We start from the raw sequence: 13,057 nt of genomic DNA, 5'->3' as shown, positions 1-13,057 counted from the left end.
CTTGGCTCGGGTTGAGCCAAAGTAAGGCACATCTAGATTTCTCGGAGAAACAGCAGCGACTGTAGAAACGCGCGTTATAGACCATAAGAAAGAAGCGCCTAATGCAAATGCGGTAAGTCGACTGCATAAACTCGGCGATCCGGCAGAATTACAGCGCGAGGCTTGTCGTTTGTAACGCGACTGTGCTTACGAGTATCGTCCGCGCGGTTTCTAATGGAGCAAAGATTACGTATCGGAGGGCAGTGAAAATGCATTCCTATTATTCTTCCTGGCCTTTACGTTACCTTCTTACTCTGCCTATGCGGTACATTCTACCTGTATTTTACCTATTACTATTTTGCGTACAAGCAACCGATTGTGATTCTTTGCCCGAGTTTGTTGTTCCAACGTAACGCCGAATCGATACGTTTCTGTATCAGCTTTGTACAAATTTGCTCAGAGTTTCGTTTCGTTATCGATAAAAATTGTTTAATCCTTCCTAGACTAATGTAGATCTGTTCCACTCTTCTTCGAATTCGAAAGAAACACAGAAATGAAATTGATTCGTCAACGATCCGAACGATCCACGTGGCATTAAAAATCTTTTCGACAAATCTGTCGACCCTCCTCCGTCATCGCTTTATATCGAATTTAAAAATCTGAAAGCGCTCGATTCGCACTTAGACAGGACGACTCGCGTGCACGATGCACGCGGTTTGTTCGAATCGCGTAACACACGGCGCTCTGGGAAGAGAGAGCCGGATGGGAGGAAAAAGGGCAGACGGCGACACGGCTGCGGCGAGCAGCAATAGAAACGACAGGGGAGTCTCAGGTGGCCATTTAAGGCACGGACATTTCGTTCTGTCACCGTGTTCCGTGTTCACCGTCGACCAGCGTTCGCAAGGAGGCCACCTACGCGCCGCTGCTCGTCCTCCCTTAGCGGCCGCATTGTTTTACAAACGGCCGCCATTTCTCATGATAAGCAGAGTAAAACGAAACTAGACACGGCCCTTTGGCTGCGACTGAGCCGGGCAATCCGCTCGCGGTGCCGTCACATTTTCGCGTTTTAACTTCGTGCCAGAGCTATCGACTGCGTTCCGCATCGCTAGCAAAACTTTTTGCTTCGTCCTCTTCTTTTGTCGGATTTTCGTCCACCGCCTGGCTTTTTAATTCTTTCCGGGAGAAGCTCCGACGCCGGAATTCTAGGAAACGAAGATGAATTATGTTCTACCTTGTAATTTATACCGTTGCGTTCTCAAGTTAGATTTTTAGGCTGGTAGAAACAACGGAACTGAAACGTCGATAGTTTGGTAGTAAAGGGGTATCGGTGTTTTCTAGGAACGTTAAAAAATAGTTTTGTCAGTTATCTTTGACGTACGATGTAAATATTAACTTTTATCCGCAAAATGGCCTTTCAATTTTTCAATTTCATCCATTTGTTACAAAGCTACGATCGTTCGAAGTCAGCGATTACCAATTTCTCGCTCTCTTCGCTCGGTACTTCGACTTCTTTTTTTCTTTACAACTTTCTCGTCATATTGCCGGTAAGAAGGCATGCTTTTATAATTTCGTGGAACCTACAGAACGATGTCCCGTAGATGTTTCTAATGCCTGCGCTTCATTCTACTTCGACGCTACGAAAACGAACTGTAGATCCGACAAAGAAAGCTAGAAACGTAGGAACAGGTTTCGATAATTCGTATAATTCGCAAAGCTTAAAAACGGGCATATTCTCTTAAGTTTTCCTATGCCAATTTCCACCACTCGAGCGTCTCGGAAATATTCAACGGCTGCCCAATTTATCTATCGCACGTAGTCTAACAAATGTCGCCGTCGCGTTCAACAACCGCTCGCTTGAACTCTGACACCGTCTTTCCCCCTCGATCGTTCGCGTCTTCGCCTAATCTTCTCTCTGGTATTTCCGTACTTCTCGTTCTTCGTTCGATCTTCTTACGATCCTTGCGTTTCCTTCACCGTGAAACGTTCTGTGCGCGCGTGGGCGTACGACTGCATCGGCGCGTAGGTGCATCCTAAGAGAGTACACCGACATTGTCCCGCGATTAACACTTTGATCCCGGTGATACTTAAGCGGAGTCGTGGGTTTGCTTTTCGCGCGAAGGTCGGTGCAGGGGGACGCTATTTATGAAAACTAGCAGCCAGAAGACACGTAGAATTTGCGAAGGGAAAAAATTTAGCAAGCATATGTTCGTAGTTTTAGAGTCGCGTAATCGCACGGCTATGGGCATTTACTATAGTCACGTTCCGAGAATTCATGGTTACATTATGCTCATGATCATCCGCAAATCGTTCCCGGCTGTTTCATAATAATTATAGTCGTTTCGTGCGTTCAATTTGCAGCAATTATAGCGACTCCTAGGGGGTCATCCTATTATAGTCATTGTACGATCTTTATAGTCACATTGTAACCATTACACTCGTAGTACACCATTTGCATTCCTCGATACAAACCCAACGTAATTTGTATTCGATTCCACTTTGACTCGAATCTAATCCAAGAACTCAAACTACGATCTCGAGAAAAAGAAGTCCGTTGTCATCTCCGATGCTATTCGTATCGTTGGATATCATCGTCAACCGTGAATCTGCATTCGGTCTCTATCGATCATTCTGTTACGGAACGTTGATTAATATGTATGCGGGACATAATCTCTACTACTGTTGCATCGCCGTTAGATAAGACCGTGCAAGACGTGTACCGCTACACCGTGTAAAACGTAAAGGCATCGCGTGGCAGGAAGTTGACTTTGCGGGCTTTCGACTTCGGTAAATACGCCGCTGAAGAGACCTTCTGCCATCGTTAGCCGCGTAATGGAATATTAAGTTCTAATAACGCGGACGATCGTCCGATCATACACGATAAATGGAATTAATTGGAACGATTGCGTTTCATCTCTCTATTAAGGCTACTAAACGGGCAATTAGCAAATTAACGGCGGTGCTTTGTGCGTTAAGAAAAATTTCGTTTATGGAAATTAGCGGAACTATTCGCAACGGTATATCGACGATTCGTAATTTTTCTCTGAAATTTTATAGATTTAGAACGGCGTAGTATCGATTTGTTTGCAGTTTTGTCGGCTCGTTTTCCCTTAGCTGGCTATACCTTCTTCTTTCGTTTCTTCGATACGAATTGAAGGAGCTGCTGCAATAAGAGGACGGTTCTGTTTCTTTAATCATTTGAACCCATCAAAATGAAATTATTTCTTTAAACGCGCTACAAATTCATAGTCGACCGATACTCGTAACAACAAACGCTTTTAGATATAAAACCTGTACCTTTCTTGCTCTTCCAGATGGATACGATTTAAGTATTGCAACTGTCTCCTTGGTGTTGCAAGCCGTTCAGTCTCAACTTTGACATTCTTTCTATACCGTACGAACCTCTTATGAATTCCATTTTTTTTCACGGCCTGGCAGTCGCGTCGCAGCAAGTAGTATAACTTTGTACGCGTCAGACGAGTAAAAGCGTGAAAGTTTGTCTGCGGCGGCCGCATGGGAACGACCGATAGGAAGGTTCGGCCGCGATACAGAGGTATGTCGATGATTTCGAGTGGCACTCGAGTAATTCATGCGCCGATTAAGTGCACGGTCGAGCATCGGAGGAGAGAAGCGTGTGTGAACGTGGCTGAAGAGCGTTGTTTTATCACCGGCTGCCAAATGTTGCGACACGTTCTCGAGTTACGTTACATGTCTCGGAATTTATTGACTTTTAATCGAACCGCTCATCTCGTCTATATTTGTCTTCGGCTTTCCGCGGAGTCTGAGCTACTGTAACGAGTACGGGGTCGTACGTAAATATCGGTGGGCTTGCGTAACGCATCACGCGTTCCAAAGATGCTACATTTAGATTGAAAAACACGTTCGCGTAGAATGCCGAGTAATCGGCTTTTAATCGTAATCGATTAAAAGTTGGCGGATGATACGATCAGTTTAATCGGTCGTCGAGTTTCTGTCGGAAATCCTCGAAACTCGTGTTGAAAAAGTCGATTGACGATAACGTGGAATATGGCCAACTTTGTGTAAAGCGAAAAATTTCGTTCTACATTTTCGACTTAGTTTAGCAGCTCAACGCTAGTCCCTAGGTCGAACCTAAACGTTCTCGATCCTCGCTTCGTAAATTACGCACGTTCTTGCGATTTCTTCAACGATCGAAGAAACGGTTTTCGCTGCTCTTGCCAGTTACCAGGGATTTCACAGTGGCCGTTGCTTGATTTTTCCGCAAACGGGCGTCGTGATGGTCGCGAACGCTGGATCGCGAAGGCCACGATCCGCGAAACCGATTTAACATGCGTGACGCGCAACGCGCCGCATAGACACGCGACTAGCATACGTACGAGTCGCTGATTTATCGCGTCTCGGGCTCGTGCGCGCGAGCCACGTCCCTTATCTACACCATTATCTTCTCGATTGAAGAAAAGTTGAACTTTCGTGGGTGCGTCCGTTTCCTGGTTACAGCGCCCGTGGCTGGGAAAAATCGCCAGCCGGTGATCGCGCTCGTTGTTGCTCGTGCGTGTTCCACACGCGTCCTGTATACGGAAATTATACGAAGATCGTTGTTCTCGATCGCACGTGCGATCCGCTAAAAAAGAAAAAGAATTTATCAACTTATTCCGTTAGCGACTGCGATCGCGTCACGGCACAAGCCCGAGTGAAGATCAAATACCTCGATGCAGACTTCGATCCTTTCCATTACGATCCTACCACGTTGCCGTTAAATTAAAAACGAGATCGAAATCTCGCATGAGCGTAACTTTTGAATCCATTGTGACGTTTAAATAAAAATCTATCGGATACACGATGCTCCTGACACGCAAAGAGGTATCGTCTACCGCGCTGGTGAAAGTAACCCGAAGAATTCTATTAAATATTCAGGAAAAGAAGGAATGAGCTTGTCCGATAAAAAATAAGTACATCGTAAAGCGTTTCTCGTGGTTAGTTATTTGACGTCGATTAATTTCTCTAATGGAGTGCCTTTCTATTCGTTTCAGAACGGTGAGAGGCTGTTCATCGGAGCGCCAGGAAGTTGGTACTGGCAAGGTAAGGTTCTTTCGTGGTACACCGCTTCCACGGTTCGATTTAGGTCGACAATTTCACAATCGATACCACCTTGAGACACGACATCTTGTTCGACTTGTAAATACGCGTATCAATCCTATTTTGATTTCCATTTAATTGGGATATTCGAAGAAGCTGGAAACACAGGACGAAAGAAGCGAATTTCGCAATAGAAATTGTTACCGTCTCTTCGAATATCTAATTTCAGACCGTTCGAAGTCTCGATTTCTTTCAGTACGAAGCAACTCGAGCAACTCGAGTCGTTTATTATGAATTTTCGTAAAAAATAGAATTACAAAGATTCGTTGAATTTCGACTTTCGAAAGTTACGAAGGCTCACGGAGAATCTCAACGGATCGGTGGAATTTAAATTGCACGTATTGTAAAAATGGAAATATTATTCGAATTAAGGAATTTCCCGGACCTCCCTAAACCAATTGGGCTTCTAAAAAATACTCGGCAGAATTGCGATCGGCAAAATTAAATCCCCATTTACACCCACTAATTGGACGGTGAACGGTCACTGGGCCGCTAATAAAAAAGAGAAACAAGTCGGAGCTCGAGCTTTCATAACGCCTGGGCAACGGAACGGCAACACGTAATACATCGCGACCACACGTGCTCAGTGGGTGTTTGAAGTGATTTAGAAGGCTTTCGTTGAACGATTCCAGGTCAGATATACTCGATCAGCACCGCATTGAGATTGGAGTTCTTAGCGACGATGTTTGTCATCCCCGAAGCAGATGCATCAGGTATCGCGTACTTGCAGGCGCCCCTAATCAAACGAAAGATAAACAAATGTGTCGTTTAAAACCAGCCCCCTGTTTTCAACACCTCTAATCTGCCGCCATGTTTTCTTAACGACGGCGTTCATTAACAAACGTTGCTTCATGCTCCGCGACGATCTTTTCGTATTGAGTTTTCTGAAACTTCACAGCGTGCAGCGTTCAAGGAAGTACGACAAGTATTCCGATCAAATATCTCTGTTGTTTCCAAAAGATACGACGTTATTTCGAGAGCGGAGCTGTTTTCCTTTTATCTTCGTCTCGATGTAACGTCGTAGCGTGGTAACGTTGCTAATTATATCGAGTTCTGAGAATTTATGCAGCGGAATATTTCGTTTAACGATAAATAATTACCGTTTGACTTAATCGCAAATTTCATTTTTATTTCCTACTTCTTGATACTCGCGGACATTTTCTTCTCTTGAAAAGCGAACCAGAGATATTTATCGGCACTGCCCTGGACGTTTCATTCTGCGCATCAGAAATATCGATCCACGCATCGATGGTGTTCGCGATAAATTCGAAACGATGAGATTATTTGCCACGCGATCGCGGCATTCGTTTGCTTGGCCCCCCAAATAATCAATTTCCAATAATTCCATATTCATCTGGCTTCCACTCATGCGGATTTACCGCGATTAACCCGACGCCTGTGATTAATAACGATTCGAACGAACTCGTGTTGAACTGTCACGCTCAAGAATATCGTAAATGCCAAAAAAGAAAAAAAAAATAAGGGAAAGAAAAGAAAGCGAGGGAGCAAAGAGCATCCTTTGTTCCGTACATTAGTTTGCAATTAACGTAGAGTATAATCTTGTATGCTTGACAGTTTGAGGCTTGTGACGCCTCTGACGCTCCTCCCCCTCAGTGATTAATATCCGATTGATGATTAATGCACCGTATGCTATGATTACTTATTAATTACTGCCAGGTGAGACGAGGGTGGCAGTGTTTAACTGGTGCAGGCTCGCTTCCATCGCAGCTTCGCGTTGCAGCCAGAGAATAATAATACGAAGCCAGTCTGTAGTAACAACAATAATTTCTAATTAGACTCGAAAGAGTCTCCTTGGTTGTTGACGTTTAGTCGCAGTTGCATAGTAGTGGCGACCATCGGAATAATATCAGCGTCGTTGATAGAGCTGCGCTTAGAAGCTGGATTAATCATAAAAGCGCCGCTTTACGAGCGTGTATCGTTACCAACGTTTTTTGACTACGATTTTCCGATTTTATTCCGATTTCAAGTGGCTATCCAAATGGAATAGAACTCAGCTTTAAATCGCGCGGTTTAAATATCTGTATTTTATATTGAAACGCGTATAAAGTCGAGAAGTAACGTTTGTATCGGCTCGCTAAATGTTCATTATTATTTAAATTTGGTCTAGTCAGATCAATTATACGATCGAGTAATCGATACTTTGTATTATAGCTGTACTTGCAATCAGATATTTCTTCTGACATCGCATATTGCTAGTTTCTTGTTAATATTCTCGCGGATATTTCCCATGTTACGATCAAGCATTCTATATCGATCCAAGTTTCTCACAGATATTAAATTCCTATTTCGTGTCAGTGCGCGTTCCGCTGGATCGTAGTCAGAAAGCAAATACGTTTGGGAAAGTATGTGTCTGAAATCGTAGGTACAACTTGGTGATTGACTCCATCGATTGCTTTACAGGCCAAGCGTTTTCACAGCCGTTGAACAGCCGCGCGAGAATAATGTTCACGAAGGAAGGGCCAGCCACCGAGGACGATAGCTACATGGGTTACTCTGTCACGACCGGCGATTTTATTGGAAACGGTGACAGCGGCACCGCCGTCGGCGTACCTCGTGGCTCCGATCTCCTCGGCAAAGTATGCTCATGAAATATTAACGCGGTAATTCGAAAGAAAAGAAGTCGTGGGATCGGAAATTAATTCTCTCTCGTAGAGAAAGTAACCTACCGGCAGAGATCGTTCGTTCGCTTGTTTCTTCGCGGAAACCGTACGAATTCCAACCATTGAGATTTGTTAGAAACGATTATTTATTAAATCGTCGCATCGAGAAACAAGTTAACGAGCAAATTCGATCGGCGAAGGTAGAAGCGAAAACGTTCGACCATCGCGAAACATCAGGTTTCGTATAAAATTAAAGAAAAATCTTCGATCGTAGGTCATTATCTTTACCTCGAACATGACGAATCATCGCAACATCACCGGAGAGCAAATGGGAGCTTACTTCGGTTACGCCGTTGCTTCTGGCGACATCGATGGCGATGGACTAGACGATCTCATAGTTGGTGCGCCTATGTACACGGTGCCAGATAACCCGGAAATGACCATCGAGACCGGAAGGGTGTACGTGATCTATCAAGGCGTTGGAGCTGAAAAATTCCGCAAAGTTGACTCTAGGTACCGTCTCGTCTCGTTCTTGTTACACGCGCGTTATCAGCCAAAAGTTCCACGATATTCCAGAAGCGTCGATCACAATTTTCAATTTTTACGCGTGATATTCTTTTCGTCTGTAATTCCATTAGCGGACGCTTTACTTACCAGGTGACCGATCCAAGCCATATTAATAAACAGTCCTTCCCAAAGAACATAGGCAATCGTCCGATTTAAAGTTACTATCGTAGAAAAGAGGACACTCGTGTCTGTCGTAATTGAATTTTGCTGGTACACGAACGAATCGTCGTTATCCGTGGCTGAAAGTAGTTGCAAGGAAGATCCTGAGGATCAGCTAGAACTCGAGAACACACGGATCGTTGAACTCGCGCGATAATTGCTTATCGTTATCCAGGGACGGAGAGAGCAACCGCGGACGATTCGGCTTGTCACTGGCCTCTCTGGGGGACATCGACCGTGACGGTTATGGTGACTTCGTGGTGGGTGCTCCTTACGGTGGTTTACGTGGTCACGGTGCCGTGTACATCTATCACGGTTCGTCAACCGGCGTTCTCGAAAAGTATTCCCAGGTGATCTACGCTGAAAACCTCGATGTACCGGTGAACACGTTTGGATTTTCCGTGTCTGGTGGCCTCGATCTCGATGGAAATCGTTATCCAGATTTGGTGGTCGGTGCTTACGAATCTGCCACCGCTATATTCTTCAGATCCAGGCCAGTCATCAAGATGGATTCGTACGTGTCCTTCGATCTGGAGTCGAAGTTGATCTCTCTGGACGATAGAAATTGTACACTATCGGACGGCAGCAGAGTCACTTGCCTTCCTCTGAGAGCTTGTTTCAAATATAGCGGAGAAGGTGTTTTCTCGAGGCATAATTTCAATATTCAGTACGCCCTGGACGTGAAGAAGACAAAGAGTCCGAGATTGTTCTTCTTGGAGCTGGAGGGAAGGAACACGATGAATCGAACGATCATGGTCGATCGCGAACGACAGTTCTGTCGCACCGTTCAGGTTCGTCTAAATCATTTCACGAAGAACTTGATTGGAAATTTTCAAGTTCCACTACCAAAAACTTTCAAGTATTATTTAATAAAAAAAAAAAGTAAACGTAGTGATAGAATTCTATTTGTTACATTGTCAGTCATAGCTGTCCAAAACTTTGACTCGTTAGATCTAATTAACCGGAATCCCTTCCGCCATTCATAGGTATACGTGACACCGAACATTCGCGACAAGCTTACATCCCTGGACGCCGAGATGCGGATGAGTCTCGACGAGGAACGCTACGAAGACACTCGACCGAGAGACCCTAGACTCTCCTTGCGTCCCGTTCTGGGCTCCACGACGTCCAGGAAGGACTCTCTGTCCATCAGAAAGAACTGCGGCTCCGACAACGTGTGTATCCCAGATCTGCAGATGAACGTGACATCGAACGTGCAGAAGTACCTGCTAGGCTCCGGCAAACGGCTGCAGCTAGACGTGTTGGTGCAGAACATGGGAGAGGACGCTTTCGAGTCGACGTACAACTTGAAACTACCCGCTGGTATCGATTACATCAAAGTGGAGAAGATCGAGACCATGGGGGTGCCTGTTCAATGTTCGGCGCCCAAACAATCAAATAACAATACTCTTCGTTGCGATATTGGCAATCCACTGCAGAAGAACGGATTAGTTAAATTCAGAGTGTTGTTGCAACCTGTCACGTCGCATGGAATGAAGCCGATTTACGAGTTCGAAATGGACGTGAACACCACCAATCCTGAGAATCCGTACACGACCGACGATAATACGTATACCTTGAGATTGCCAATTTGGATCGAGACCGATCTACGAATAGACGGTGAAAGTAAACCGAAGGATCTGTATTACAATCCGGATAATTATACCAGCGAGATAAATGTTACTACGGAGGCAGAGTTTGGACCAGCTATGACGCACAATTATACCATTCGGAACCAGGGCCCGTCGGACGTTATCGAAGCGGAGGCTTTTCTTATTTGGCCTGCTCAAACCTTGGCTGGAGACACGTTGCTGTATTTGTTGGAGCAACCGGAAACTTCTGGACCCATCGCCTGTGAACCTGCCAATGCAAATTATCTTAGTCTGAAGGTACGATTCGAGACTTATTATGTTTTTATTGCAACACGTTGACAGCCTTACGTTTAGACTTTAGGTTTAGACTTTACTGCCAATCGCCGACACTTCCACTCAGTCCATTATCGTATAATTATGATACTTTTTTAAGAAAATCGCATTGAATCCATTGTATCGTACACTTGAGCTTTGTACGAATATGTGTATTCATTTCCTGATCGTCCTATACACCTACACAAGTCGAGATTATAATCCTTTTCTGACCAATCGCTTTCACCGAGTCGTTAGACTCACAAATCGCCGGCCTTTTCGATGCATTTGTAAATCGTTTCGCTTCGATGGAACGCTATCGGATACAGGAATCATTTGGCTCGCGCGTAAGTGCCGATAAAATTAAAAAGAAAAAGCCGAAGCCAGGTTCGGATGGAAGAAGCGATCTTTGTAAAATAACTTTGTAAATAATTTCTCGTCTCGAAATAGAGAACGTTCCCTTAAATCGACCGAACGAATGATAACATTCAGATGAAAAGTAGTATATTCGTATGCTAATTACAGCTGGATCAACGCAGAAGTATGTACTGGCATCACTCAGATCCATCGGGAGTGATCCTGGACGAGTCCCAATCAGGCAGAACGATTAACGTGCAACGAGGCTTCGACATGGACAAAAGTAAACTGTCCCAGAAAGAAGAGTCCGAGATCAACACCGGAGACAGTTCCAACATCCAGAAATCTCGTCATTCCTCCTCCTCTTCGTCTAAAGCGATCACCAGTGAAACAAGAAGGTTCCAATTATCCGACACTGGGAGCAAACCAGACGTCCTAATCACCACCTACACTCAAAACAATTCAGGGACCAGCTCTATAAATACGGCAGACTTAGCCGCTGGCAACAGAGGCGTGATCTTTCACACGGAGTCTGGCGGTTACGGAGAGACGGCTACGTTGGGCGGTGGTTTCCGGCCCAGTGACGGTAACAGTCTAGGTGCAAGAGTACCAGACTTCGAAGGAGGCCATGGATCGTACGTGAACCATTCGGAAACCTTCGTAAACCGCTGGGGCGAGACCAGCGTTTCTGGAGGTCGCTCGTCTTCGTCGGATAGATACGGCTCTAACGTAAACGAGAACGATGAAAGCTACCAGGAGCTATTGAGACAACGACAGGCACAACGTGAACGCGAGGAGGAGGCTCGATTGGAGCGTCAGAGAAAAAAGGAACAACACATGGCCGCGCAAAGACAACGAGAGGAGCAAGAACGTTTGTATTATCAGAGGAGACAGGAAGAAGAACGCAGAAGGGCGGACGAGGAGATGAGGAAGAGACAGGAGGAGGAACGAAGACAACAGCAAGAAGAAGAGATACGAAGGCAACAAGAGGAACAACGAAGAAGAATAGAGGAAGAGGAATATAGGCTGGAGCAGGAGAAACGTTACGGCAGTTCCTCCGAACATCGTGGAGTTCAGAGTGGTTTCATCAGCGGTGATCGAGAAGAAACTGTACGAGGAGGCGAATTCGGATTCCAACTACGTAACGTCAGCTCCACGCAGGATCTGGCACGACTGTTTGGATCCTTGTCGAAGTCAGCGACTGGTTACGAATTGTTCAACAGACAGGGCAAGCAATATGTTCAGTTTATGGGAAGATTCCGAAATTCTGCCGACAGAAGGGAGTATATAGAGTTCCAAGATGGATCTACGTTTCCTCTTCAGGACCGTTACGGAGGAGAGAGTTACGTTTCTGGACCTACGGAGAACAGAGACGGTAGATTCTTGAAGATAGAGGGTGAACTTCTGGTCGATTCGAGCGGAAAAGGGTTCATCGTGCTTAAAGACGGTCGCAGGTTCCCTCTGCAGGGCTCGTTTACCTACACCGAGGAAAGAACCTATACGTTGGATCCATATAGTTACCAGGGAGGTAGAACCGGTAGCGAATACGAAACGAAGGGTTATAGTAAATCCTGGAACGAAGAATCTAGCCAAGCTGCTGGCATAGGAAGCGACTACGAGTCCAAGTATACCAGCACGCACGAGGAAAGAAGAATAGAAGACAGAAGAGTAACTAGCAGAGTTTACGGAAGAGAGAACCGCGATACTCCCGAGGAACGTTTGTCGACTAAGATTCCAAATTCCAACGATGGTTCTAGATTCAGACGAGAAAGCGATATGGTTAATGTGAGGGAATTTAAACAATTCGAGAAGCTCCATAGAATACCTAGGGATCTTGAAAACGATCCTTTAATGCCAGAAGCAGAATTCGACGAGGAAGATTACGAGAGCGATCTAAGAAAGCAGGAACCGGTTAGTCTTTGCAAGACAGCCAAATGCGTGATGCTGAGATGCGTTTTGGGTCCACTGAAGAAGGACCAGGAAGTTTGGATCGGAGCTAGGTACAGAGTGGACGCAAGGACGCTGAAGAAGGTCGCTCTGCAGGAAAAAGTCAGGGTTTCGACTCGATTGGAGGCACAAGTCACCAAGCAACCGTTCATAGGCGCACCTGCCGAACAGGTGATCAAGAGCCACGAAATTAAGACGAACGTCGAGCCAAGCATAACACCATCTGCGCCGGATGTTATTCCGCTCTGGGTCGTGGTACTCTCTGCCTGCGCTGGAACGATCATCCTATTACTGCTTATTTTCCTGCTGCACAAGGTTTGTTTATGCAAATTAAGCGGTACGAGTTTGCGTAAGACGATGTACGATGATATCAAGGCTTGTTTGTTGAAAGTATCTATCGAGTGTTGTAAT

General features: G+C 45.3%; 1 protein-coding gene across 10 annotated transcripts in view; it reads left to right on the top strand.

Annotated features, from left to right (window-relative positions):
• The window catches only part of LOC126922355 (integrin alpha-PS2), a 74,745-nt gene that overhangs the window by 59,600 nt on the left and 2,088 nt on the right, over positions 1–13,057 (top strand). For 5 of the 10 annotated variants that reach the window (XM_050734846.1, XM_050734853.1, XM_050734852.1 and 2 more), the window contains 7 exons: positions 4,986–5,034; positions 5,724–5,804; positions 7,513–7,688; positions 7,987–8,225; positions 8,614–9,229; positions 9,425–10,327; positions 10,868–12,961. In XM_050734846.1, the coding sequence (XP_050590803.1) occupies positions 4,986–5,034; positions 5,724–5,804; positions 7,513–7,688; positions 7,987–8,225; positions 8,614–9,229; positions 9,425–10,327; positions 10,868–12,961 (4,158 nt within the window). The remainder of the gene's footprint in view (positions 1–4,985; positions 5,035–5,723; positions 5,805–7,512; positions 7,689–7,986; positions 8,226–8,613; positions 9,230–9,424; positions 10,328–10,867; positions 12,962–13,057) is intronic. The other 5 variants (XM_050734847.1, XM_050734855.1, XM_050734856.1 and 2 more) reach the window with 1 other exon arrangement.

This window comes from Bombus affinis, chromosome 12 (genome assembly GCF_024516045.1).
Source record: "Bombus affinis isolate iyBomAffi1 chromosome 12, iyBomAffi1.2, whole genome shotgun sequence".
Classification (NCBI taxonomy): domain Eukaryota; kingdom Metazoa; phylum Arthropoda; class Insecta; order Hymenoptera; family Apidae; genus Bombus; species Bombus affinis.
Note: the sequence above shows the minus strand (reverse complement) of the source record. Positions and strands in the feature narration are given on the sequence as shown.